This window comes from Pagrus pagrus (genome assembly GCF_965226575.1).
Source record: "Pagrus pagrus genome assembly, chromosome: 19".
Classification (NCBI taxonomy): Eukaryota; Metazoa; Chordata; class Actinopteri; order Spariformes; family Sparidae; genus Pagrus; species Pagrus pagrus.
Window position 1 is genome coordinate 4,922,688 of NC_140203.1, and position 26,699 is coordinate 4,949,386.

Below are 26,699 nucleotides of genomic sequence, written 5' to 3' on the forward strand. Positions count from 1 at the left end.
TATGCTAATTTGTAAGTTCATACATTTATTTGCAGGTCCTAGTAAAAAAAGTTTACATACTTTAATTTTCAAAAAACACATTGTTTTTCTCATACGGTGCATTGCTGCAGCATACCTTTTCACACATGAACGCTCCGTTTTAGCTACAGAGTGAGACATCTAGCCTCTGTTCAATCTTTGGGGGTGAGAGTTGCACATGCGCATTACTTAACGGGCAGGATGTGGCCAATCAGAGGCAGAGTAGAGCGGGTCATGCCGAGCAAGGTAGTGTGATCTAAAATGACGCCACTACAGAAGTAGCAACTGTATGTCTGCTGACTGACTGGCGTGTATATATTCTGTAATAAATATATATATATATGTATATTGCATTTGTATTACGTTTTCAGCCTGATAGCCATGCGTGAACAGGAGGACAACAAGATCAATGGTGGAATATCGAGCTTTGTTTATGTAGCTGGCTTTACTGAGTTTATTAACGCTCTTCAAGCAACGTGATGGCCAAACAAAAGGGTTTGTGTGCAGGCATGTCATGTTATTTTGTGTTTTTTTAATTTATTACAAAGTTGCAGCGCCACCTGCTGGCCGAGAATGCATACAACAGTGTTTTGAGATGTCGAGCTAGCTCAGGAGTCGCTGATATTCGGATGCTAATTCATTTATGGTGGCTAATTATAAAAAAAAAACTGACATTGAGGGAAATTGTTCCAAAGTCAGCTGATCTGATGAAGTGATTCAGAAACACATTTTAATTTACTGACCTGCAGATGTCACTCAGTAAATAGTTGGGAATCAAGCTGCGGCACAGCACTTCAATTTAGTGGCCTGCTGAGGGCAACTTTTTCATATTCCCTAAAAGAGGGACTGCAGATTATCACAGCCACATCACTGATGGATGATTCACCTGGCAGAGGATCACCTCCATGTCGATCTTAACAAGGCCAACAAAGACCTCAAACACTGGCTGGAAAAAGACACCAGACTCCACCTGAGGAAAGTTTCCAGCTTTTGGATGAAATGACAAAAAGGATTTCAGAGGTGGGAGGCCACTCTGAACAAATGCTCCTCTGACCTGATGCTGCAGAGAAGCAATTTAAAAGTCCTACTCTTTCATTTTCTCGATTAAGACAGAAGCTGGTTGAAAAAAAATCCAAAGTCGAGCTGAAATTACCAGCATTTTATTTACTGCTTGTTAGAAAATAGCAGTATATTACTATCAAATCATGTTGGGGGGTCATTTTAATACATTTCAAGGTATTTATTGAGGTAATTTAGGGGTAATTTCTAAGAAATGTCAAAGATGTTACCTGGCAATCACCACCGACTTACCATGACATTTCCAGACCTGTGAAAATGAAGTGATACCAAGTTACCAAACACATAATACACATATTTTATGCCCTGAAGTATAGAAAAAGCTCAAAGTACATACATTAGCTGTCCAAAAATAGCCTATAGCCAGAAAATAGTCTTTAAGCAGTCTCTGTCGGAGGCACTAGCAGGGATCAGTGGACGACTTGGAGCTTCTTCCTTGCGGAGAATCTGCAGAGCGAGAGTTGCTTGATACTATTAAAACATTGAAGTGCAATAAACAGCAGGCCTTACCTTCTCTGCAGCTTAAACAGACATCCACTCATTCATTTCTCTCTCACACACACACTCACACACACACCAGGTGTTAACATGAGGACAGGACGATCTATTTGAATGGCCATCCTCAAGGGCTCCACTGAAAGGACTCATTTCCAGCTCACATGGCAAAATTAATAAACCTTTGGACAATAACTTTCCTGTGTGCGTGTAAAGAGGGGGCCTGTTACACTTACACTATGGTATCATTTAACATTTATTTTTTTATTTTAAATAATACAATAAATATACTACAAACGAACATTGGCTTTGGTAGAGTTACAAGTTCATCATTTTCTCTCCACTTCACAATTTTCTTTTTTTTCCCCGGACATGACCATTGAAAAAACGGATGTATCCTGATGAATAAAGACGTGGACCTGGAGATCATGTCACTCTACAGATATCATAACAACAAGAGAAAGAACTTTACAATTTCATGCATACAGATAGGTTTTAATGCTTCAAAAGACATACAAGAGTGGATGGCCACAGTAAACTTGAATTTATTGACATAAAAACCAATATAACTTCTATCCTCTTATCCTTACACAGGTTTGACAAGACTGCGAAAAAACAAACAAAAAAAAAAAAAACAAGACAGACAAAATGGAAATCTACAAAATAAAAACAAAAATAAAACAAAAACAATGGCAGCATCACTGCTGGTTTCTGGAAATTTACAAAAATTTGTTTGTCCTTTTTATTGAGAGCGAAAAAAAAAAAGTTAAAGTTAAATTTGGGCGTACTGCATCACAATGGAAAAATAAAGCCGAAGATCTACAAGCATATTGATATATCTTAACAGAAATGGTTCAAGTCACATATTTGAAGATTTAAAAAAAAAATAAAGGAAACAAAACAAACCTATGTATGAAGGGCTGTAAAGATTCTGTGGTAGATACTAGTGGTCATAAGCAAAGAGAGTGCATAGTTTGAACAAAGAGCATAATTACAATGAGGGCAAAAAAAAAAAAATAGTATTTTCTGACACTGCACGAGCAAAAATCTTTCATCTGGCTGATTTGGTGACCTGCTTGTAACTGCCGGTAAAATCAAGAAGAAATACTTTTCAAGTTGTTTCCCATATAAAAAAAGAACTCATTTCAAGCCACTTAAAGCTAAAATATAATCATGAAATCCTTCGGTGGAAGGGTTTCATACGCCGAGCAACACTTTCTTTCTTTTCTTTTTTTATCCCTTTGGACGCTTTTTGGCCCAAATCACAACATGTCCAACGTCTGAACTCCCATCAGTTTGATGTGGCAACAGATGATCCAAACAGCAAGAGAGCCATAATGCAGCATCTTAAGAGCAAATGATATGCAAAAGCAAAAAAACAAAAACAAAAAAAAACAGCACCATCTTTAGCTTTTCCTCTTCCAACAGTTTGGTACAAGTTTTTTCTTTCTTATCTGTGCGGTCCGCTGAAGCAGGAGATAACATACGCCGCCATGCTGCACTGATCTGTGAGAGGATATGTAGAGAAATGGCATGCAGACACCACCGCTGAACATCATCAAAAAAACAACAAGTAACAGGATTGCAGCAAAGATCCACCTGCGTCAGACGTGGTGGTTAAGAGAGTCAAGGGGGTGTCGGGAGGGGGGGGCTGCTGGCGATGGAATATTTTCACCAGGTTTCCTTTCATTCAATAAACAACAACTAGAAAAATACATAGCACCACAGAAGAGAGGAAATAGCACCTAGGTTTCGATTTCTTTGTGTTTTCATTAAAATGTGACATCATCTCCCATTGCATAGTCAGATAGGTGAGTATTTGAGGAAAAAAAACAAAAAACAAGAAGCTGTTTATTAAGTTAATGATATCGCCACCAAAGGTAGGTGTTTCTGTTCAGAGGGCACGAAAAAAAAAAAAAAAAGGAGGAATGTATTATTTTTCTTATGCAAATCAAAAGTGTCACAATATAATATCACAGAGCTTGTTTTCGTCTTTTATTTCCATTCCGTTTTTAAATTACAACAAGGTGTGCTCCACAACTGCAACAAGACAGGACTTCCCAATTTTCTTTTTTTTTTTCCTTCTTTTTTCAATTTACAAGTCAAATTTCCTCACTTTTCTACAATTTTTTTTAGATGTTATCCCCGTATCCGTCATCTCCTACCTCAAAATTAATAAAGTCACATGCATGTTTTGAAGCCAGAAGCAATAAACATTACCAGGAAAAAAAAAATATACAGAATGTACTTACAAACATAAAAATTATTTATATATATTTATATATATAAAGATCCATTCCAAGAGAATGGGGAGACAATTATGCACAAACAAAGCTCCCGTAGTGAATGAGCAAATAAACCAACAAAAGAGACGAGTGGAAGGAAAAAAAAAAAAAGCCAGGGAGAGATGAAGGAAAACATGAAAAAGAAAAGAGCCAAATCAGATGGAGTCCATGGCAAAAAACGCTGCGAGCGTGTGGAAACGGCTGCAGCTCTCAGGGTTCGCCTTCGATGTTTGGGTCATAAACCATAAAAAGGGTAAATCAAGTGTGGGCTAGAGTTGTGTGTGTGCTTGCGAGTGTGTTGTAGGAGGCAGGATGTGACATCCAGTTTCAAAACTTGCATGTGATGGAGAAGGCACACTGAGGTTTCAAGGTTATTTTTCCTCTATTCCTATAGAATTTCACCGTATTCTCAACTTGATTTTCGTTTTACTCATACTTGTTGCTTTATGGAAAAAAAAGTTACTTTTTTACAAATAGAATCGTCCTATTCTTTTTCAATTGTTTTTTTTTTCTGAGAAAACAAATATATGCTTTTTTTTTTTTCTTCTCCATTTTGCTCAGTAAACAGTCTTAGCCGATGAAACAGACGGGGCCCACTTCGAAGCCGAACTTCTGCGTGGAGCCGCCAAAGTCGTTGAACATGATGTCCACAAATGGCACCTGTTCCACCTTTGGCGTGTTGATCTCAAGTATTGTCTTTTCATAGCCCTTTTTCAACTGTCAAAGAGAAGAGACACAGCGGGAGGCAGAATTAGTGTGTGAAAAACATATTCCTCAGAAATAAAAGCATCACACACGTTTACAGCTCTCACTGACTGAGCTGCTACAGAGACAATCAAAGGAGCCCTGCCAGCGCGTGCGCTGCTCTGACTTACCGCACAGCCGTCGACCACGGCGCGGATGTAGGGGTTGTTATCATAAGACATCTCCTCATCGTTGGAGCCCAGGAAGCGGATGGCCTTGTCGTAGTTGTCCTGCTCCTGGTCGTGCCAGGCCACCGTCTGGTAGCAGTTGTACGTCATGTTCTGTCGGGCCGCCGCGCTCAGCAGCCGCAAGAAGGTCATCTGGACCACGCCGATGGGGTTGCCCTCCGCGTCCACGTAGGACAGCTGCAAAGAGGCGGACAGATGGAGGTGAGCATCAAAACTTTAACACCAGGGGGGGAGGGACCGGTGTAAAGGATGCGTGGACCGAGAGGAAGATTTACAGAACACACTGTCAAGGCTTTACTCTGCTGTGTTTTTTGCCTCTCGGGAGCCATTTTGATTTAATTTATGACCAGTAATTTGTATTCCTCCTTTACTGCTGTGTTTGGCTTTCTTATTAGAAAAAGGAGGTGTCATCCAAGGATATAGAGTTAATGCAGTACCACGCTCTGTGAGAGCATGGACTAAACTTAAGAGAACTTAATTTACCAAGGATGGCGACGTTCAACATTTTTCTTACCGCCAACGAATCCCACGAAGAGAAAAACAAAATCAAAAACGTGTGAATGTGTCTCTGAATACTCGCCGACTTACCTGTTCTGTTCTGGTTCTGTTCACCCACGTTTCCACTCAGTGAGGACACTATTTTCTCCCTCGGATGAATAAACACTTTTAATTGCAGTCTCGGCCGGTGTGTCGGACCTTCTTGTGTGGCTTCTTGCATGCATACACAGAAATCTGTATCTGTTTATAGAGGTTAGTGCACTACTGGGTATTTACAGAACGGTGCATGTGGGATTGACTCAGAATAAACAACAGTGCCTATGTTCATCATAATGAACATGTCAGCCAGTAAAACTGTGACTCACTGATGTGTTTTTAATAGTTTTTGGACAACAGTGTAGCTCTAAATCAGGCTTTGGCTACACAAACAATAGTTGATTGTTAGCATTAGTTTTGGAGGTTTCATGGGGATTCATCGGAGGTAAGAAACGTTGACGCCCTTCTAAGTCCATTTGTTTAATAAATGGATAAAGTAATGATACAATATAAATGAGGAGGAAGGCTGCAGAGTCTTTTCCAAGGCCTCGTGCCTTGAAGCAGTTCTGGTGTTCAAGGCTTAATGTGGAAAAATCTGCCTCAAAGTACAAAAAATAAGCATAACTAAATACCTCATTTAAATCTTGATTATGTAATTATGTAAAATATATATCCAATATGAGCAAATTATGGTAAGTACATGAAAACGTAATTATCGTAATAGGAAATATGTTGCAGTAGGGATATGTTAATTGCCTGGTAATTAACCTATAATTAACCTCGGATTTTTGCTTTTCAAGCTCATGTCAGAAAACAGAGATATGTCCCATTAAGCTGATTATAACGCTGCGTAATCCTGACTGATAAGATAGCGATTTGGAACCAGTCACGGTTCACTTTAGTGTCCGTAGTAATTGGCTATCTGCATACCAACCATCAGGAATCCATTAGATCCACATGGTCGCTTCGTCTTTCAGACAAACAGGACTTACTGAGAGCAGAGCGCATGCAGCATCCGCGCCATGCAGCCAGAGCAGCTGTGAGTCTGGACGCGTTCTTTCCTTCTCCACTTGTTGTCACACACACACACACACACACATAAAACACACACACCACACCTCGGCACACATGCATATACAAACCCAGAGTGCCGACACTCAAGCTTGACATTAACAGAGCGGGCTGTCATCTGTGCGACAATTCCGTGCCAATGATTGCTTTAATTAGCTAATTAATCACAAGATGTAAACAATGAAGACTTTGTTCTGCGTTCTGTCTGTGAGTGTCGGCGCCGTGGCTCAGAGTGAAAAACCCGTTCTGATGTTTTCACCCCTCGGAGCGGCTCGATAGTCCCATGCTTTTCTCCTTGCTCCCCCGCTGCCCCCCCGCTCAGCGTGTGGATCCAGCCCAACATCGCCAGAGAAACATTACCTCTTCATCATCACAGCCGCAAGTCAACAGTGACTGAGTACCCAGAAGCCCCTGGGTGGTGACTGAGTGCCTGACCCGTTTGACTCGGAGCTACTCGGCCGGGGCTAAGTAGTGTTTAAGGGAGACAGTGGGAATGTGAGCGCAGCTGAGTGGCGGTGGCAGAGAAGAAACGAGTCTTATTTTCCCCCCTCTTTGTGAGGGATGAATGACCTGCTGAGGCGGGGAAAATGTCGACATCTCCAACTAAAACAAATCCAATGTGCGTGGAAGAAAAGTGCAAAGTGATGTATTCACTGTGAGGTGTTTTTGTCCACACTATTAAATCAGCTGTGTATGGATACTGCTGTAGCTCCCTGAGTCATCCGAGTGTCGAGGCACGCAGTCACTCTTAGGAGATGCTCCCTTAATGAGCAGAGGAGGATATACAGCCAAGATTTAAACAGCCGGTTGTTTTAAACTCCATCAGGTGACGTACGTGTTGCAAATCTTGCCTGTATGGTCCACAAACCTCTCCTCCATTTCCTTGTAAGAGCATCACCTATGTGTCTGGACTGAAGGCGAGTGCAGCTCAGTGCTCAATCATCATGCACCCACAATACCAACAAGCAAAGGTGCCAGTGCATGTACATACTTGAGAAAACCAGAACCATGCAGAGCCTCAGGCGCGCAGAGTCCAAGCCGGAGCCGGGACTCCGGCACTGCAGGCGGGGCCACTTACCAGGGAACCTCTCTTGTAGTGACTATACCATGTGCCTGGCGAGTCTTTGGGCCATTTTGCCATTTTGCTCTGTAAAATATAAGAGGCATTCAGGGAAGGGAAAAGGACTCTGGGAAAGTCGGGCTTACCAGTTTACCACGTTTGAATTCACTGAACCAGGAGCCGGGATTCTCCTTTACCCAGGATGTGAGCCTAGCCTGGGGGCATGGATCGAGGAGGAGGAGGAGGAAAAAACAGTGTTAAAAGAAAGGAAACAGATCTGACAGCAACACATCCCCTCCCCTTCTTTTCTCCTTCTGTTTGTCCTCTGAGGAGTCCTCCCGACCTGAAACAGCATTCAGTGAGATCAACCAGACCAGCCGGGTCCAGGGCAGAAATTTTTAGCAAGCCATTATGCCATTTTGTACAGTACAAACTGTAGCTGGCAGCTAATTGCTGCTGAAAAATTCATGAGTACACAGTGATTAATTAAGAAATGATCGCCTGCGAGGAGCTCTTATACGGCGGCCTCTATCCCTGCTGTTCGGTGTTAGTGCTGTGCAGCCATGGTGCACTGACTTTGTTATGCCATTAAAAGCCGTGAATTGGCCAACAGGGCACAGCTCTAATGGTCTCAGCTATGACAATGATGAATTTCTCCATAATTAGATAGCAGGGTTTGATACGGAACTGTCATCAATAGCCTAATGCGTTAATGAGTGATGAGCCGGAGATCGCTTATCGCTGGGAGATGGCATACATTAGACCCACGCTGCCTTGAAGGTGACCTTCAGTTTGTTTGCAGTGGAGTGGACCGAGCAGAGGAGGAACTGTATATCCTTGCTGTGACTTTCTGACTCAGTGACAATGTGTCTGGTAAGAGATGGAGCGATCGACAAGCAAGGAACTGGAATCGGGCCGATTGGTGTCAGATATATCCGATTCTGTGCCGGTCAGATTTACATTTTCTGCTACTTTTTACTCCCACTCCACTACAGTCTGGAGGCAAATATTCAACTTTTTACTCCAATACATTTGTCTAATAACTTGAGTTACTAGTTACTTTGTAAAAAATGTGAAATATTTATTATTTACTTGTTCTCACATATTATATCAGATATCATAAGACATTTACTCATGTACTATTCATCTGGGTGACTTTCACTTTTACCAAAGTAATATTTTAACACGATATCTTTACTTTTACTCAAGAATGACTTTTGGGTACTTTTAACTACACAACTATAACTTTAACTATACAAAAAGCAGAGCACTTTATTTTGAAACTTGCGAGTTCGGCCTAATGTTTTATTATGAACATTAAATGTTTGTGTAAGTTGTAAATTCAAGAAAGAAAATTGGAATGGGCCAAAATTGGACTCTGCAGGTCAGACCTCGTCCAAGACAGTTTCAGTCGGCGCATCTTTAACGTCCGGCTTGTGATCCTGTGGACTGTAACTACGCTCTCCTCCTATAATAACTGTGCCCATCCAAACGCACGTGGGAGTGTTTGGAGTCTTTATGCACAGACTGACAGCGCAGGCTTTTCTTTTCACCCCCCCGTCACAAATGAAAGCCGCCCCATCCACCAGGACGCTATAAAAAGTCTGCTTCATTATTCTAAGCTTAGGCAAACTCCTGCTCCTCTGAGGCTCGGTGAGTGGGATCATTAAAATGGCTGTAGCTCCGTGCTGTTACACAACCTCCCTGACTTGTCACAGTGTTCCCAGTGTTTCACCACGCTCGCTGCTCTCCTCGCCTCTACATACTCATGCATAATGAACCAAATAATCTGCCCCGACGTGCCTGTCACCTGCCAGAGGCTTTACAGGTGATAAAGTCCTTAATGGCATTGCACCTAAAAATGGCAGTTAAACAACACGGGTGCGTTAGGACGACGTGTGATATCGACTCTCAGAACTACACTCGGATTTAGCGTGTTTGTAAAATAACGTCGCCCCTCGTGGGATTAGGAGTCCCGTTGAGTCATCGCCCACATCTTCATCTTGGGTTACAACACACCAAGTAATCTCACAGAGGCTAATTATATGTCTACATGTGTAGGTACAACAGAGCTACCGCTGCAGCTAGTCTCGAGACGTTCAGGTTATTTATACAGTACGCGCGGCTGTTAGTCCCAGACGTGAGGAGAAAAGAGGAATTTACATGCAGCTTTACTTCGCTGTCAATCACAACACAAACCAAGAGGCTGAAAATAGTTTCTCTTCTTCTACATCATCTTTCTAGTCCCAACCCTCTTCTGCCTCCTGTACCCTCAACCTAACTGTCCAATACGGGTGTGTTTGTGCAAGTGTGTGTCTAAACGCTGCCAGGCTTACCCCTTCAGACTTCTTATCTGGGTAGATGCAGCTCTCGCCGCCTGCTGTGAAGTTGCAGTAGACCTTGAAGGAGTCTCGGGAGCAGCCCTGGTTTGGATCAATCCAGTATTCACCTGGAGGGATGGAGAGAGAGAGAGAGAGAGCGATTACAGAGTGGCATACGTATGATTTAAAGCCTATACCTGTCTCCCTTGGGTAATGGTGATGTCTGACATGATATGGCTTGCTGTGCCAAAAGTATCCTGCATGTCTCCGTCTACAACTCCGATTCCAAAAACATGTGGACGCCGTGAAAAACGTAAACACAAACATCATTTCCCAGCTCTCCCATTCTCCTGTTGCTCCTGTCCCAACGTATTTGAAACCTTTTGCTGGCATCAAATTCAGAACAAGCATATATTTAAAAAAATCAATGAAGTTTATGAGGTAAAACATTAAATGTTTTGTCTTTGTGCTGTTTTCAACTGAATGTACATCAAAAAGGATTCTGTTTTATTTATTTTTTCACGAAGCGTATCAATGCAAATAATTAATTAATTAGTCAATACTTAGACGATTGCAAATGTCACCGCAGCTGTGACAGATCAGCCGCCGAAACATGAAGAATGCAGCGTGTAATGATGATTTATGGTGGACGCACAGTAACATCAGCGCATCATCAGCATCGACCCGGAATGAACATTTCTGAGGACACGACGGGCTGATGAGTTGTGTAATCAAGCGCAAAGTAGTCGTTGTTTTTTGTTTTTGCCCAGTGAATGTGCACATTTTAAAAAGCATTGTACGTGCGCATCTGCCAGCGGGCCATCACGATAAGAGGAAGCGTAATCGTATGTTATTTCCACCAAAGAGGGGACAAAAAATGTGTGCATCAGCCAAAACGAGTTCATCGGCACATTCAATATTGCCAAAAATCCAATATTACTAATTCTAGACTGCTGCTGATTATTTTCTCTGGTGATTGATTATTCATTTCGTTTATAAAATGCCAGAAAAGATGATTAAAGCCCCAAAAAGATTTAATCAAATTGCTCGTTTTGTTCTACTTTCACATTAAAATCTAAGAAATTTAATTTACTATCACATACAAGAATGAAAGGCAGCTAGAATCGGGGTACGTTTGACATTTTTGATTGAAAAATTACAACCCGCTGAAGGACGTACAGCATGACAGGGCCCATTAACAACATGAATGCAGTGTCCGGTAGCTTTTTTTTTGATTCGACTAAGCTGCCTTGTGATAATTGCCATTTTAGCGCAGACATTAAAAACTGCAGAGAGGAAGGATTAGACAAAAGACCTCACGCCGCATTTCAGATTGCCTGTAATACGAACCATCGGGGAAGTCGGGGTGGCAGAGCTGCAGGTCCTTGCAGGTGCGAGCGGGGTTGCCCTGTGTGCCCAGCGGGTGCTTCATCTGCTCGATCTCCAGCTTGAGGGAGTTGAGCGAGCCGAAGATTTCCTCCATGCCGTCGTCGTAGTCCTTGTAGTTGGCGTCCATGGCCGCGTCGTCCATCACTTGGCTGGCGTCGATGTTCCTGCGAGTTCTGCCCTTCATGGAGGACTGGATGGGGAGTGGGTGGATGACGTCGCCGGGAGGTCCCTGTTATGGAGAGATGAAAGATGGAGAGACAAAATGCAGAAAATCAGGATGGAGATTGTTTAAAAGTGACGATAGAACACAATTCATAAGACTAGTGCATTGACTTACAGGAGGTCCAGGAGGTCCAGGTGTACCAGTCTCTCCCTTTGGTCCAGTTTGACCCTGAGAAGGAAAAAATGAAAGAAATGCTTCATCTTAAACCACAAAAAGACACTTGTTGCCGTTTCCAAAGGAATGCAGCTTTCACAAAAAAAACACTTACCGATGACCCTTTAGCTCCTTTGGGACCAGGAGGACCCTGAAGACACAAAGATGATCAACAAATCAATACTGGCTCAGACATAACAGGCTTTTTAGTTACACACATACAACACATATGATGAGAGGAGGCTTACAGGTAATCCAGGAGGACCAAGGGGACCGAGAGGACCTGATGGACCAGCAATACCCTGGAGGGATAAAGAGAGAGTGCGATCAATACTCACGAGACAGTATTGACAAGCATGAAGGATATTGGCGCTGGTGACGTTTTGGCATTGTGTCATAAAAAAGGTTATCAATAACTTCTGAGAGGGCTGAGTATTGGTGTTGCTCTTACATTGTCTCCTTTGGGACCATGTGTTCCTGAAGGACCAGGAAGACCTCTGTCACCCTTTTCTCCCTGTTCGCCTGGGGGTCCGATAAGACCGATAAGACCGGGATGGCCCTGAAGTTGGAGAACAACAGACATATATTATCAATACAGCAATCAATAATACACCATTACATACATTAGCCATATACGTCTGGAGGCTAACAGCAGAGCTAATCAATCTGTTGGTAAAGAGCTCCATTAGTTTTATGCTCTCAGTTGGAGAAGTTCTGGAGTGGCTCACCTTTTCTCCTTTGACACCAGAGTCTCCTTTCAGGCCGGGTAAACCAGGAGGACCCTGTGAGTGGGAGGACACATCGAAGGCTGTGAGTAAGGACTCAGCTCACACATTATGTGAGATACGTAGCTCTGTTAAAAGACCAGGAGTCACTTCTACTCACCATAGGTCCGGGAGGTCCGTCTGGGCCTGGAGCACCAGGTAGGCCTTGCTCTCCCTGATTGGAAACACCAGATACACATTTTATTTATGTTCAGCAGTTTATAGAAAACCTGCTCTGTGCGCCGTCTCATTAATGTGATAAATTGGTGGAAAGATAAGAAACACTCCACTTACAACTGGGCCAGGGATACCCCTGAGGCCTTCAGAACCGGGCTTGCCAGGTGATCCTTGAGGACCAACGGGACCTGTCTTTCCTTGGGGACCTTCCAAGCCAGATTCTCCCTTTTACAGAAAAAAACAAAAATGCACAAACACCATTTAATTCCAGCTCATATGTTTGTTATTCGACATGACCGGAGTACTAAGTGACAGAAAATCTGTATTTGTCGGAGGCGTTACCTTGGCTCCCTTCTCTCCTTGTCTTCCCTCGGGTCCTGCAACTCCAGGGGGGCCCTATGTAAAAAAGAAAAGATGGCAAAGATTCATATTGTGGAATATAAAGACGGAACGTTTTAGCATTTTGACATTGATGACTTTTTGCAAAGTCGAGGACAAGTGAGCACAAGGCGGTACTTACTCTCTTTCCTGGTGGTCCGGAGGGACCAGACTCTCCAGTGGGTCCAGGGGAACCCTAGACAGAATTTAAATTATTAAAATTTTAAACAGTATTAATTTGGTGTGCTTTAAAATGGCATTTTTAGTAGTGGTAAAGTAAGAAAGGACACTCACGGCCTGACCAGCCTCTCCATCATCTCCCTTGTCACCAGCCGGACCGTCTAACCCCTGTGTGAGAATCGAACAGAGCCTCAGTCATGCTGCACTGCATAGAAAACAAACTGTAATGACAAGCTGAAGATGACTTAGCCATACGTACAGCTGGACCGGGCTCTCCAGGGGGACCAGGGTCACCGGGGAATCCACTTGGACCCTGCAAGTCAATAAAAGGTTCAGATTTTTAGTTTAAGGTCACACTGGCCGTCCTTTCTGTGAGGTCAGAGCAGTGGTGAGAGTACACTGATTTATAAAATTAAATTCTGAAGCCGAAGGTGGAAAAATCTTACAGGGCTGCCTTTGGGACCATCATCTCCAGGGGGACCTTTAGGGCCGGGAGGTCCAGCTGCACCGGCGGGACCAGACTCTCCCTTTTCTCCTCGCTCTCCTCTTGGACCCTGGAATAACACGCAGTGTTTTTAGTCATTCTGACTCAGAGATGGTAGCAGAAGACTTAAAACAAAGTTTAACAGTTTGACAACAACAATTATTCTTTTTCTTTGTTGGTGAAATTATTGTTGGTCCTTTGATTCTTTGTAGAAATGGATGAAAGAGAATAAGTTAACTCACAGGTGGGCCAAGTTCTCCCTGAAGACCGGGCTCTCCTGTTTCACCAGCATCTCCCTGATAAGAGAGAGAGAGGAGGGGGGGGGTTATTAGAGGTTGAGAGAGGCACACATTATCAGAGGGGTGATTTGTTGATCCAACATAGTTCTGAAATTCCCATCAGTTACAGCCGCCCCTCACTGTCCCGGTGCCCTTGTCACCCAAACGGGGATAGAAAGAGATGACACAAGAGATTTCAATCCATCAAGTGGCAGCAGATTGTGTGGCTGGAGCGCAGGAGGCCGCTGACCTCACTGTTCTCCCTGGACCTTGCACATATATCTTGTCTCCTTCCTCCCGGCTTATTGGATAGCTGCCCTGTTGACTCACCTATACGCCGCGCGCTATCGTTACTCACTGTCACATAACCCTAACGTCCTCCCTGCTGAGGTTTGCTGCAGACGCGGCCCGCCACACCTGTTTCAGGGGGAAAACGTTAGCCCGTGTCGTGTTCGGGAGACGGGAAGCCGAATCGAATCGCGCAGCTCTGCGGATGCCAATGACAAGCTGTGAGCTGATGTGTTGTGATAAGCATATCCAGATTCTCTCTTGCATGAACAAAAGGCTCTGCATTGTGAGCATCAAGTCTAAATTAGTGTCTGGCTGTCTTCCACAGCCTCTCTTGTTGCTGTCAAGAAATCCACTTTAAGCAGTCGGTACGCCTGTTTAAAAGCATGACTGATCCTCCTGTATTAGCGGCTCGTACTCGGCTCCTTATGCAACGCTGCATCAGAGGAGCCCTGCAGAGGTCTTTGCCTGCATCCTCGCGACAACCTGCTCCTGTTCATGTTCAAATCTGCTGAGCACGGGGGAAACCGGAGAGCATGAGAGACAGCTGCTCATCACAGATATATGAGGGATGTGTTTACAGGAGAAGAAAAGGCCTGAGCTCGGTTGCTCCGCCAGCTCCCTGGCCTGGCTAATAAAAATGCCACATCAGCTAAAGAGCCATTAGGCCAAAAGAGCGCCCGTGTTTGTTTGCAGAGCAGAAGGACAGGCTATCCTCTGGGAGATTATGAAGGAGCAAAAGGTGATCCTATTGACTGAGCCAGATAAAACAAATCGCACTATCACTACGGACAGAAAGTGATGAGACGGCGCGCAGCACTGCGGCCAGCCGGCTGCAAAAGCTGCCAAAGCAGGGCCTTTCATAATGAAAGAGCAGCAACAAATAAGAGCAGGAGCTGATTTTTATGAGAGCCGTCTTTAATAATGCATTTATCATCTTAGAATTGCGAGAGCAGTGCCTTTGACTATTTATTCATACTGTCTCCACCCTGCAACAGTACTGCTGGGGATGGCAGCCTGTCCATTAGATTTGCTGTGCATCTGTCACTCTGCGGCAGATAAAAAACGATCACGTCCCCGTTTAAAAGGGTATAATATAAATAGGCATGGGGAATATTAATGGCTGCAAAAGGCTTTTAAAGGGTATCATACGCAGGCTTCACCGCATAGCACTCAAACTAACTGCCAGCACAATTAATCTGTGTCTTTTCTCGGTGTTACAAAAACCAGTGAACAAGATACAAACCACCTTTTCTCACGGAAAGTAAGAAAAACTGTGCACATAATCAGGTGTCTCATAACATTAAGCCCACTCGGGGACCTCTGTCGTGTTGTCTGCCTCTCTGGAACGACTGCCTCATTATATACTTTAAAAAATGAACATGAGAGACGATGCAATTTCTTTGGAAGGGAGCCAGGAAGCGCCATCTGGAACAAAGAGGCTATAGGATGATGAATTCATTATCAATTGAAGGGACGCTTTCATAATGGTCGATCAGAGCGGCCCCTCCCATCCACTTTAAAGTGATTACAAAGCAGTCCAGATACAGTATTTACACGAGTGGGTGATGTCGCTTCCAGGAGACAATTAAATTTCTGTGTGTGAATATGTGCACAAAATTGATTTGGTTAAAATCGGTGCGGTTGAATTACAGTTAAAAAAAAAGAAAGTCCATGTTTACTCTTTGTTTACTAAAGTGATTTGTGCGTTTTCCTAATTGCCTGCAGGATGAACACGAGTAGTATCAAATGAAAAGAGCAGAAAAAGGAGGATGTGTTTACTTTTACACCTGCTGCAATCTCCTGCCAGAAGCAGCCATCAGAGCTACTGGAAGTCCTTCAACACAACCTCAACACCTGGCACAAGAGTAAAGGTGAGCAAAAACAGACACAGAGGAGAGGTTTTTTACCTTTTCTCCGACAGCACCAGGGTTTCCAATGCCACCAGGAGGTCCCTGAGGGCCATCTGCTCCTGGAGGTCCTGAGGGGCCTCTGGGACCAGGGGGACCGGGTGGACCCTACACAGAAGAGAGGATGCAGTCTGATGAGTAAAGACATTTCCCCTGAAAACTTTAAATGCAATGTGTTGAAAAATAACACGCTCTTACCATTTGACCAACGTCTCCAGTTTCACCTTTCTCACCAGGTGGACCAGGCAAGCCCTGAGGAGAGCACAGAGGATTTAATCACACTGTTTCTCAACAATAACATTTGACCACAGCTTGTACTTGTTACTGTAGCCCGCACCTGCAGCCCGACTGGGCCTGGAGGTCCAGGGAATCCTCTTGATCCTTCATCTCCCTTCTGACCAAACAGACCCTGCTGACCTCTGGGACCGGGCTCACCATCTGCACCCTGGGGGTTGTTTGGGAGATAAAAGTGTTAGTGGTACTGTTGGGATACAGATAAAGCAGATGAGGCACCGAATGATGCGCAAGGTAGACACTTACAGCGGGACCGGGTGCTCCTACGGGTCCTTGAGGGCCAGTGGGACCAGGTGGACCCTGCAGAGGAGAAGGAACACATCAATTAAAGCCAATGAATCGGCAGTTAAAATGGATCAGCCTTTGCAATCCCATGCAATGAGATGATACATGGAAATAAACAACTACTCACATGTTCTCCTTTGTCACCTTTGCTTCCTTTCTGGCCCGGCTCGCCGAGCTCTCCCTGCGAAACAAAACGATTACAGTGTGAAACGGAGACGGACGGAAAACCCTCGATTCAAAGTAATACTCAGCTGAGAGGGAGATAAAATGTGACAATGAGCAGCGTTTAAATTACTATCAAACACTCCCGAGAACAGAGGCTGACATATCAAAGCACAAACATCTCAGCAATACCCCACCTCTGAAAAGACACTTTATTTTCAATATTTCAATTACATCTCTCCAAATGGTGACAAATATAGTTCGCCTCATCTGACGGGGGATTATCGTGATGAGTCACCGGCGCTACTAGCAGCCAGAGCAGAATAGATAACTAGTCCCATCTAAACCTGTTTGCACCACAATTCCCAGAGCGAACAACCTTGCACCATTATTTCAAAGCCTCCACGTGCTGTGGGTGTTTGGAGGAATAATGTTAATAACTGCCAAATCCGAAGGCATTTGCTTTTGTGTTTTGAGTCAGACAAAGCTCTTTGTGAGGCAGCGTTAGTGTCTTAAAATAAAAGCCTTGGAGCTGTTCGTTCCCCTTGGACAGGACTTATAATGAGAAAGTGTCTGAGTGTGTGTAAACATTAGCGTGTGAGATCCCTTTTTTTTATCTGCATGGTAAATACCCTCTGTGTTCTCTGTGTCCCTGTGCACCACGGGGACCATTCGTGAGGCCAGTTAAGAACTGAAGCATGCTTCAAAGGATAAGAGATTATCCTCTGAGTATCTCCGTGGATGATCTTCCCCCAAATGTTTTGCGAAGGGGATGAGGAGTTATTCTTGCCTCTGAATGCTACAGAGGGTCACTTTCACACATTCTGTCACTGCCACATAAAAAATCCTCCCACTCCTCTTTCTGTTTGTACAGCAGGGTACGAAGCTGAAACAAGGCAGGTTCACCTTTTAAAGATCTGTTAATCGATGCAAACTCTGTCAGACAAATTCCCCTCAGAGCGTTTAAGGTCACGGGGAAAGAGGTGAGAGAGTATCTGGCTTAGATCTCATCTGTAAAGTTTAGTGTCTTTGTGAGGTGGTAGGTGTGAATGTACTGCAGATTAGTGTGTGTGTGCTCAAAGATTTAAAGCTTCAATGCGGCTTTACTGAATTTCATTATGGTTCTCTTTACTCGAAAAGGAAACAAGTAACTCACCTTGTCTCCGTCCTCTCCAGGTGGTCCAGGAGGTCCTCCAGGTCCTGGCAGACCCACGGGTCCCTGAATACCGTCTCTTCCAGCTGGGCCTTGAGGACCTTTCTCTCCCTAAAAGAAATGTGTTTTTTTTCATGTCAGACACGCTCAATCTGTGTCAAAATGTTTCTGTATGCGACAGCAGTCTTTTTGATGTGATGTTCTTACCGGTCCACCCTTCTCTCCAGCAGGGCCTGGTGGTCCTTGAGGGCCAGGACGTCCAGGAAGGCCTGTAGGTCCGGCTGGGCCTGAAGGGCCACGCTCACCAGGAGAACCCTACATCCGCACCACGGAGCAATGTTAGAAATCAGAGAACAAAGACAACAAAGCTGTAGCGGTAAAACAAAGGAATCTCAGGCACATCTACACAACCAAATAGGTCAGACCTCGTCTTATGTAAGTAGCGAACTGTGCATATCATTATGTTATGTAAGAGCCTGGAACAACTGAGGGTGGGAACTCTGCTATGAAGACAATTCCCAGAGATGGAGGCAGAATACTGAAGGTGTGAGCGAGAGAATGAGTGTGACAAACTGGGGATGCGGATGCAGTAAGTTGTACTCACAGCGGGACCAGGTGGGCCGTGAGGACCCTCATTCCCTTTCAGGCCGTGCGCCCCCTGCAGAAACAGAATAAAAAGAAGGCTTCAGAAAACAAACACATCTGTCGGGGAAGCACACTTCCTGCCTTGCACTGGACTGCCTATCTTCAAACAGGCTCAGCGTGAGATGGAAAACCTCCTACAGTCCCCAAAGTGGAGGCTGAGAGCAGACGGGGAGAAGAGTTATTTACCGAAACGACGGCAAACATCCTTTACATTACAAAGAGAGAGGTGTGTCGCATCATTTCTGCATCCGAGAGCGAAACAAAAAGCTGTCGCTGCCATTGATTTCCCGACTAACAAGTTTGCAGCAAGAATTGCGTAACTACCAGGACATAACTTTTGGTCGAGTTGGAATAAAAAAAATTAAAATTAAAAAAATAAACAGCCCGGAGCACGCTGTTCACTTTCTGTAGCCCACTCAGGGATCTGATATCATGTCTGATTCTTGAAGTTCACCACAGTCGTACAGCTTACAGATTTAATAGCCCAGAACGATTATGCAATAACCAAGCTGTGAGAGATATTGAATTTGTGTGATGCTATTGTGCCGAGCAGAAGGCGAATACTAACCACAGGGCCGGGCAGACCTCTCTCTCCGGGGAAACCTCTAGGACCGGGAGGGCCGTCTTTACCTGCTGGGCCTGAGGGTCCGGGGTCACCCTGTAGATCAAAACACAACGCTATCAATCCTGTAAACCCAGTGTAAGCAAACATCATTAAATATTAAAAACTGAGCTTCAGGACTCACCTTGGCTCCTTCTTTCCCTGCAGCTCCAGGTAGACCTTGCTCGCCAGGTGGGCCCGGGGGTCCAGGGTGGCCACGATCTCCCATTGGTCCAGTCTCACCTGTTGGACCCTACGATTGAAAAGAAATAAATAAATGAAACCACGCACACTACAGCACAAAACCCCTTTTGCAGAGGAGGTGTGAAGACGAGACATGAGGAGGAACACTGAGCGAAACCAGCAATTTGATACAAAAAACCAGACGCTACAATTTCTCCATCTATTACAAAACATGGCGCGGAGAAGCTGAGCATTTGCTGCGTGGGAGGCTTACTAGTCATTAAGGCCACATACAGCTCCGTTATCATCAATGTTCTCAGCTGGCATTAGCAGAGCGGCTGGGAGGGAGAGTCTGTTAAACGTTTATGCATAATGGATGAAGATCCCTTTTGCTAATATGAAAGAGGATAAACACTTAAGTCACGGCTCGTATAGGTACGAGGATGAATCAGTTTTTTGGCCGGGAAAACAAAAGGCTGAGTGTTTTGGTAAGTCTGCTAAATCTAAAACACTGAGATTAGTACAAATGCAGATTTCTTATTTTTTCCGCACTTAAGGGCGATTTTTTTTTTGTCTCTGCACACAAGAACAAAATCAATACGAGTTACGCAACCAAAACAACAGTCAGTGAGTCAACTGGTAATATCATATTAGACCAAAACAGAAAGATGGTCGGAGACTGTGACTCACCTGAGGTCCAACCACGCCTGGAGGGCCAGGAGGTCCGGTCTTGCCTTGGAATCCCTGACAGAAGAAAATAACAGAGCTGTCATTCAAACGACTCTGGAGAATACAGATGAAGAGCTAAATATTCAGAGTAGATCTACTCACAGTCTCTCCTCTCTGTCCAGGATGTCCAGGCAGTCCGTCTTTTCCCGCAGGCCCCTGAGAAAAACACACAAAAATATGAATGGAGTACATAGAAAGGCATTATGGGTAGGGCTGGGTATCAGTATTGACCAAAATAATCCAGAACCAAGTAGAATCGAAAAACTAAATAATCAAGTAGTTGTCAACTATTAAATTGATTGATTTTTATAATCGGTTTAAGCTGAACATTCTCTGACTCCAGCTTCATGGACGTGAATATTTCCCTCTATGAAAGTAAGCTGAATATCTTTGGGCTGTAAACAAGAATCAAACAAAAAAAGGTACCAAACGAAGTACTCTGTGGTATCGATATCACTTTAAACGAACAGTGTGAGATGTCTCTCGATCAAAACAACGGCAGCTGTCTTCATTGTCGAGCGACCTCCGCTGCTGATTGGAAGTCTACGTGATTCGGACAGAGCTGTTCACAGACGGGGTCGGTTTTTAAAGTGTTGTTCACGTTGTGTTTGGCCTTCCTCGCCGACTTCCTTCCTTCCTCAATGTCTTCAACTCTCTCAGGCAACCGGACAAAAACGCAGCGTTGCCTTGAGTCAAATTACTGACGTCTCGCTGAACATTGTTGGAAACATTTGGTATAATGCGAGGACGCCTATCAACAAAATGTATCACAAAGATCTACCTGGTTTTTAAGCATTTTCAACCAGAACTGTTACATATTGTTATATTTTACCCCAACGATGGGTTTGTATACAGTGTTGTGTGTAGTTTGGACTTACAGGAGGGCCCTTTGGTCCTGGGAAACCTGTTGGTCCCTGAGGGCCTGGCAGACCCTGAAACAAACACATGATTCCTGGTCAACAATAAGTTTCTCTCTTACAGAAAAAGATACTTTTGAAACTAAGATGTGCCTCGATGACAGCGCGATGGTACGTACCCTCTCTCCTGGAGGTCCTGGTGGGCCGTCATTCCCTGAGTTACCCTGAGGAGACAAAATAAAGAGTAAACGGTGAACTATAATATAAAATACATGTTATAAAATCTATGCGAGAAAGTGGGAGTGAAATATCCTATGCACCTTTGGTCCAGCTTTTCCTGTTGGTCCTCTCGGTCCTCTCTCTCCTCGAGGGCCCTTCAGAGAAAGACAAAGTGGTTAAAATCACAGAAAGGGTCCTCAGAGATATTTGTGACCTGAAAATGCTTCACAGTCGAATCGTGTGGGTTCCCCCGCAAGCGTGGTCAGGTTGAACCTCCATGTTCGCTCGGCTGCCAAGCTCGCCATCTGCATATAAGCAGGAGTCTGCTGAGTAAGACTAACCGTTGGTCCTCTCTGTCCGCGTGGGCCAGGCTTTCCTGCCGTTCCCTGTGGACACGAAGAACACACACCATGATCAAAGGAGGGACACTCGCATCATTAAGAGGCTGCATCCTCTCGAAGAGCGGATCTAATGCCAGCAGACGGTCACATTTGCAAACACATTTCAACAGAAACGAGCCATTTAGGAGCTCTGAGATCTTCTATCATGAATTACTTGTTTCCAAAGCGCCATCAATATTTATCATCACTTACATTAAATTCATTACTTCCTCAGAATGGGGCATTTTAATCAACAATAACGCACAATATAATGGTTTAAAAGCAACATTATCACTGCAGTGGCTGCATGCAACTTTAATGAGAAAACAATTATATCTTCTGTGTGGCTTTTAAGTTCCTGTGCAAAAGTGTTAATGGTGCCGCAATCCCTTTCGGCCTGGGAGCTCGGTCTCATAAACTTCACAAATGTTTCGTGAAGATGAAAAGCTTTATGCGGCTTGCTCCGTTCGTGGCGAAAAACCATTACTCTTTGCAGGGCGAGCTAATGGCCCGTCCCTTAAACAAAGAAGATGAAACATTGCTCAGGCACCACAACGTGATAAACAACGCTTTTTGGTGCTTCGAAATGAGCTGTGTAAGTAGTAATGAAGAAGAAATGCAATTGTCTTTCTGTCCTTGGTAAAAATCTTTATTCTAGAGCCACGCAGCTACCTCTACGTTGATAAATCCGGAGCAGCGACAGGAGCCTGTCTCCGGCGCTACGCCTGTATCGATCCAACCCTTGTAGGGATGAGAAGAATAATAAGAAGTCTATCTGACATACCCGAGTTCCTTTCTCTCCGTTGGCGCCAGGGAAACCTTGGAAACCCTGAGATCCCTGTATGTGGGAAAGAAAGGCAATGAATCATTTAAGAGACAAACCTTAAATATTACATCCCTTGTTTATTCCCCGAGATATCTGTCAAGCATTAAATGCAACAGGAGATTAAGTGCACCGTAAATAAAAGCAGATGTCATATCAGGGGCAGAGCGCTGACACCAAAAGGCATATTCAAATCCCCGTGTCTTTGATCAGGGAGCTTCAAGCGCGTCCAGTTGTCAGACTGCAGCTTTGGCTCGGAGAGGCTAAATGATGAGCCATCAAAAGTTCAGCCCTCACATGCACACGTATTCATCTTTCATTCTCTTTCAAATTCACTCAGAAACACGGACGGCCAAATAAAATGTGTCCATTATTAACAGGGTTTTAAAGTTACTCTATACTGAATCAGCGAACTGATGACAATAATGTTTAGAAGTGCATGTACGCAATTACCTTTGGTCCTTGTCTTCCTGGGTATCCTGGCAATCCGGGAACTCCAAGTTTACCCTGCGAACGAGAAAAGGAACATTTGTTTTTAGACGAACTGATAATCCTGTTTCGGTCCCTGATCCTCGATCAGATCCCGACTCTCACTTACACTTTATAATAACCATCATTAATAAATGGCTCATTAAGTATTTTATTATTTGTTCACAGTGAAAAAAATAATGAACTAAAGTTGAATTAGCTATAAAGCTCCAAAAATGCTGGATCCTACATTTCCCATAATGCAACTCAACAGCTTGTCTTCTTAAACGTCTGACATCATCAGACTTTGGTTAAAGTGAAAGCCACCGATGTGAATAGTACCTGAGTAAGAGTCTTAAAGTATCTGATATTAAATGTACACAAGTGTCATAAGTACAAGTAAAAGTTAAATATATATGTATGTAAATACTATGGGTTGAATGATTATCAGCTGATTATCAGCTCTGATTATTGGAATCAATGTTTTTTAATTCGATTGGAGATAAAATAAATTAATGTGCATAATCTGCACAATAACTAGTAACTAAAGTTATCTAATGATTGTAGTGGAGTAAAACTACAGTATTTCCCTCCCTATAGTGGAGTGGAAGTATAAAGTAGCAGAAATGGAACAGCTCAAGTGAAGTACAAGTACCTCAAAATTGCAGTACTTGAGTAAATGTACATTCAATCACTATTTGTGAGTAAACTAAACTTCATGTGTGTGTTTAATGTACTTGTACAGTGGTCATGCATTAAATATATGGTACACATTTTTCTGGGTTGTATCAATAATACAAAAATAATTAAATTAATAAAACCAATAGAAATGATGTGTTATTTTTATCTCCTGGTGAATATTTTGTCAAACTCAATGTAAGACAAGCAGACTGCTTCCTGCCTCCACACTACATTTGTCCATCTGGGAACGTAGCAGATACGACAGTCGTCTTACTGGTGGTAGGACGACATTAAAATATGAACAAGCACCTGCTGAACACGGCGCGTTCATCAGAACCGGCTCACTGTTTGAACTGGGAAACGTTGGCTGCGGCGCCGGCTCTAATTAAATATGAAAATGACTCAGCTGTTGCCTCGTGTGTGATCCAGATCAGACTAGTGTCTACATCTATAATGCAGCGTAACCGCCATAATGCAAATATATGTACAATTCACAGTCACAACAAGTGCTTCGTTATACGAGGGAAGCTTTAAGGGTAACGAACACACGCGCTGTGTTTACTGTGGCTCGTGACTTCCCAGATCAGATTGTGCACGAGTCTCAGTGATGCTCGACGTCATTTCAAGCCAATTCCCCAGCCTTCAGAGAAAGAGCTGCACCCTCGATGAAAGACGAGTTATTTTTAAGTATTTCCCAACAACAGCTGACTCCATGTGTAGCTTAATAAAGAATGTTAAGAACTGAAATCATTTGATGCTCCCAGCTGGTTCAAGAGCGGCGGCAAGGAAAAAAAAATCGGTTGCCGTTCAAAAGAGAACGATTGGAAAAACTATTTTCCTCGTTAAGCCCTGCTGAGCAATAATCCGAGATCACACGCGTCTGATGATACAAAATATAAAGTTTTCTTATTCTGTTTTATCAGACGGATAAACTGATACATCCAATTTAGGCAGAGGGGGTATCCTCTCTGTGGGATATCAGTGTTGTGGTTGTAGAAGCCAAACTGGCAGAAGGAGCTTACCTTCTCTCCGTTAGGGCCAAGAGGTCCAGCATCTCCTGGGAGACCTGAGCGACCCTTTGGTCCCTCGGGACCGTCCTCTCCTCTGGGTCCAGCTGGTCCGAGCTCTCCCTGGAAGCACAGGAAGTCACAGATATCACATGCTATCCAACAGGTCACTGTGTGGAGTCACAGTACTGGAAGGCTGTTCCTTTACATTCACTGCTGAAAGTGGACATTTCCTCTGTGCTCACTTGAAGGTGGGTCCACGAGCATTATTTGTGACATCACAAATAGTTTGGATGCTGATCCTGATCCGATATTCAGCGTTATACTTACATATTTTATACATACAGCCTAAATAACGTAGTTTACATTTCTCACGTTTACCCTTGTGTATCCTAACAGACATGTTAAAATAAATTAGAAAACATAAATATAAAATATAAATTATCTTTGCGCTGCATATTTTATCACCTCAATTATTTAGGGCTGCCTAAAGTGGGGCCCTTAGGCCGAAGTTGGCCCGTCATCAGGTTCGATTTAGTTTTTAATTTGAATGAATCACACTAGTTATCATTGTTCATGCTGCACAGGGATTCAGCCAAGTACAGACCTTGGTATTCTCGTACCATCTTGCATTTTAACAATACAATAGGTGTTTGCTTTTGGCCTGTGGCGCTCTGTTAAGTCTGAGTTTTTTGGCTCTCGAAAATGAAAAAGTTTGAGCACCCTGGCTGTAATCATGTATGCACTAACCTAGCTAACTAACTTTTCTTCTTTTCTGCCTATTGCTGGTGCATTTCTGGGGGCTCTACTGCCACCAACTGTTGAAAGGATACATTACACATTTGTATTACTGCCCTCTACAGACAATCACGCATACCACTGGTTACATTATTGAAAACTCCGCCTTTAAAGGCCTCGAAACACCTATTTTCTCAATCAGCTTCTTACTAAAAGCAATAGCAATTGATCGTTCCTGTACAACACCATCACATTCTCACACGTTTGCATCTGTGGTATGAGCACAACTTAGAAAACTAATTTTTCTTCTCGAGCGAACAAGGTATTCAGGTCGCCCGTCGTGAGTGTAAAGTTGTTTAAAGAATCAAGTAAAGCTATTTTCCCTCTCTGCCCGCCCCTCAAAGCAGTTAGCGACCCTATTATTGCTTCCCTCTGTACGCGCGCTCCACTTCTAGCGGGACACACACTAAATGACAGAGTACAAACTCGCTCTGACAACCAGTCGCTGCTGCGGAGACCCAGCGGTGTGTGAAAGGTATCTAGTTAAAGGCTTTTGCAGCGTTGCACAAGCGAGCGAAGGGGAAACGAGCGCGCACACCCACACTGGAGTACACATAAAACGGCATCAAGCAAACTGTACTTGACTCACACTTGCAAGCTCATCAAAGGGAACACTTTAAATTGAGCACTCACACACACACGCACTTTTCGCAGGGATGCTTAAAAATGAGTCATTTAGATTCTGGTCCATGTGTGTCTCCTCCAGAGCAGAGGGCCTCCTCAACCCCTTGCTTTCATGTGGATTTGCTGCATCTCCAGAGAAAAACAGGCTGCAGCCCCATGTCTCTCTCTCCAGTTTGATGGGGTTTAAAGTGCCATTGATTTCTCCTTCCTTTCTGTACTCGGCTAGCCTGGTCAGGGACTGGAGGTTTTGATGTTTGAAGAACGAGCTGGGGCGAAGTATGTTTCTCGCTGTGAAAGACTGTTTTCTTGCTGCTTGACTTTCTAAATCCCTAATGCAGTTTGGGGAAGCTGTTCCTGGGTACACCTGTCAAAGTCGAGCTTTCCTCCTAAAGTTGTGGAGGTTCAGACTGACGGAAGAAAGTGGCAGAGGGCGGAAAAAGACTCGGAAGCGCTGGCGTAAACACACACTAACACACACTAACAGCCTAACAAAGGAACAGCAGCAAAGTCCTTTTCAACAACATATAATGTTTGCTCATTACCCACAATTCAACAGTACTCGCAGAGGCTTAGACCATAAGGGGTTTACATGTCAGAAGAGTTTGGTACTTTCATCGAGTTCAAGTAAAGGTCACCCTCAACAGAAAAAACTATAAAATAAGAACTGTAAAACAATAGTGGTGCATTATTTAGCATTAACCAACATTTAAGTAACAGTTAACGCATGTATCTAGTAATAACTGACTTATGGTGTTCATGTAAAATAAGGTATT

The 26,699-nt window shown here is 43.8% G+C and overlaps 1 protein-coding gene across 2 annotated transcripts in view; it reads right to left on the reverse strand.

The window, feature by feature from the left end:
* Positions 1–2,119: 2,119 nt before the first annotated feature.
* col5a1 (procollagen, type V, alpha 1) overlaps positions 2,120–26,699 on the reverse strand; it is an 83,222-nt gene continuing 58,642 nt past the window's right edge. Inside the window, exons 30-66 of one of the 2 annotated variants that reach the window (XM_084339656.1) lie at positions 24,520–24,627; positions 22,802–22,855; positions 22,310–22,363; positions 21,487–21,531; positions 21,247–21,300; positions 21,106–21,150; positions 20,948–21,001; positions 20,172–20,225; positions 20,031–20,084; positions 19,303–19,410; positions 19,125–19,214; positions 18,516–18,569; positions 18,119–18,226; positions 17,915–18,022; positions 16,724–16,777; positions 16,558–16,611; positions 16,355–16,462; positions 16,216–16,269; positions 16,018–16,125; positions 13,784–13,837; positions 13,504–13,611; positions 13,317–13,370; positions 13,172–13,225; positions 13,020–13,073; positions 12,842–12,895; positions 12,617–12,724; positions 12,444–12,497; positions 12,287–12,340; positions 12,010–12,117; positions 11,807–11,860; positions 11,674–11,709; positions 11,520–11,573; positions 11,144–11,411; positions 9,809–9,921; positions 7,491–7,559; positions 4,751–4,984; positions 2,120–4,592 (exon numbers count right to left, since the gene is read on the reverse strand). In XM_084339656.1, coding sequence (XP_084195782.1) covers positions 4,446–4,592; positions 4,751–4,984; positions 7,491–7,559; positions 9,809–9,921; positions 11,144–11,411; positions 11,520–11,573; positions 11,674–11,709; positions 11,807–11,860; positions 12,010–12,117; positions 12,287–12,340; positions 12,444–12,497; positions 12,617–12,724; positions 12,842–12,895; positions 13,020–13,073; positions 13,172–13,225; positions 13,317–13,370; positions 13,504–13,611; positions 13,784–13,837; positions 16,018–16,125; positions 16,216–16,269; positions 16,355–16,462; positions 16,558–16,611; positions 16,724–16,777; positions 17,915–18,022; positions 18,119–18,226; positions 18,516–18,569; positions 19,125–19,214; positions 19,303–19,410; positions 20,031–20,084; positions 20,172–20,225; positions 20,948–21,001; positions 21,106–21,150; positions 21,247–21,300; positions 21,487–21,531; positions 22,310–22,363; positions 22,802–22,855; positions 24,520–24,627 — 3,045 coding nt within the window. In that variant the 3' untranslated portion in view covers positions 2,120–4,445. Of the gene's footprint in view, positions 4,593–4,750; positions 4,985–7,490; positions 7,560–7,618; positions 7,688–9,808; positions 9,922–11,143; positions 11,412–11,519; positions 11,574–11,673; positions 11,710–11,806; positions 11,861–12,009; positions 12,118–12,286; positions 12,341–12,443; positions 12,498–12,616; positions 12,725–12,841; positions 12,896–13,019; positions 13,074–13,171; positions 13,226–13,316; positions 13,371–13,503; positions 13,612–13,783; positions 13,838–16,017; positions 16,126–16,215; positions 16,270–16,354; positions 16,463–16,557; positions 16,612–16,723; positions 16,778–17,914; positions 18,023–18,118; positions 18,227–18,515; positions 18,570–19,124; positions 19,215–19,302; positions 19,411–20,030; positions 20,085–20,171; positions 20,226–20,947; positions 21,002–21,105; positions 21,151–21,246; positions 21,301–21,486; positions 21,532–22,309; positions 22,364–22,801; positions 22,856–24,519; positions 24,628–26,699 lie in introns of both variants that reach the window. The other variant, XM_084339655.1, reaches the window with a different exon arrangement.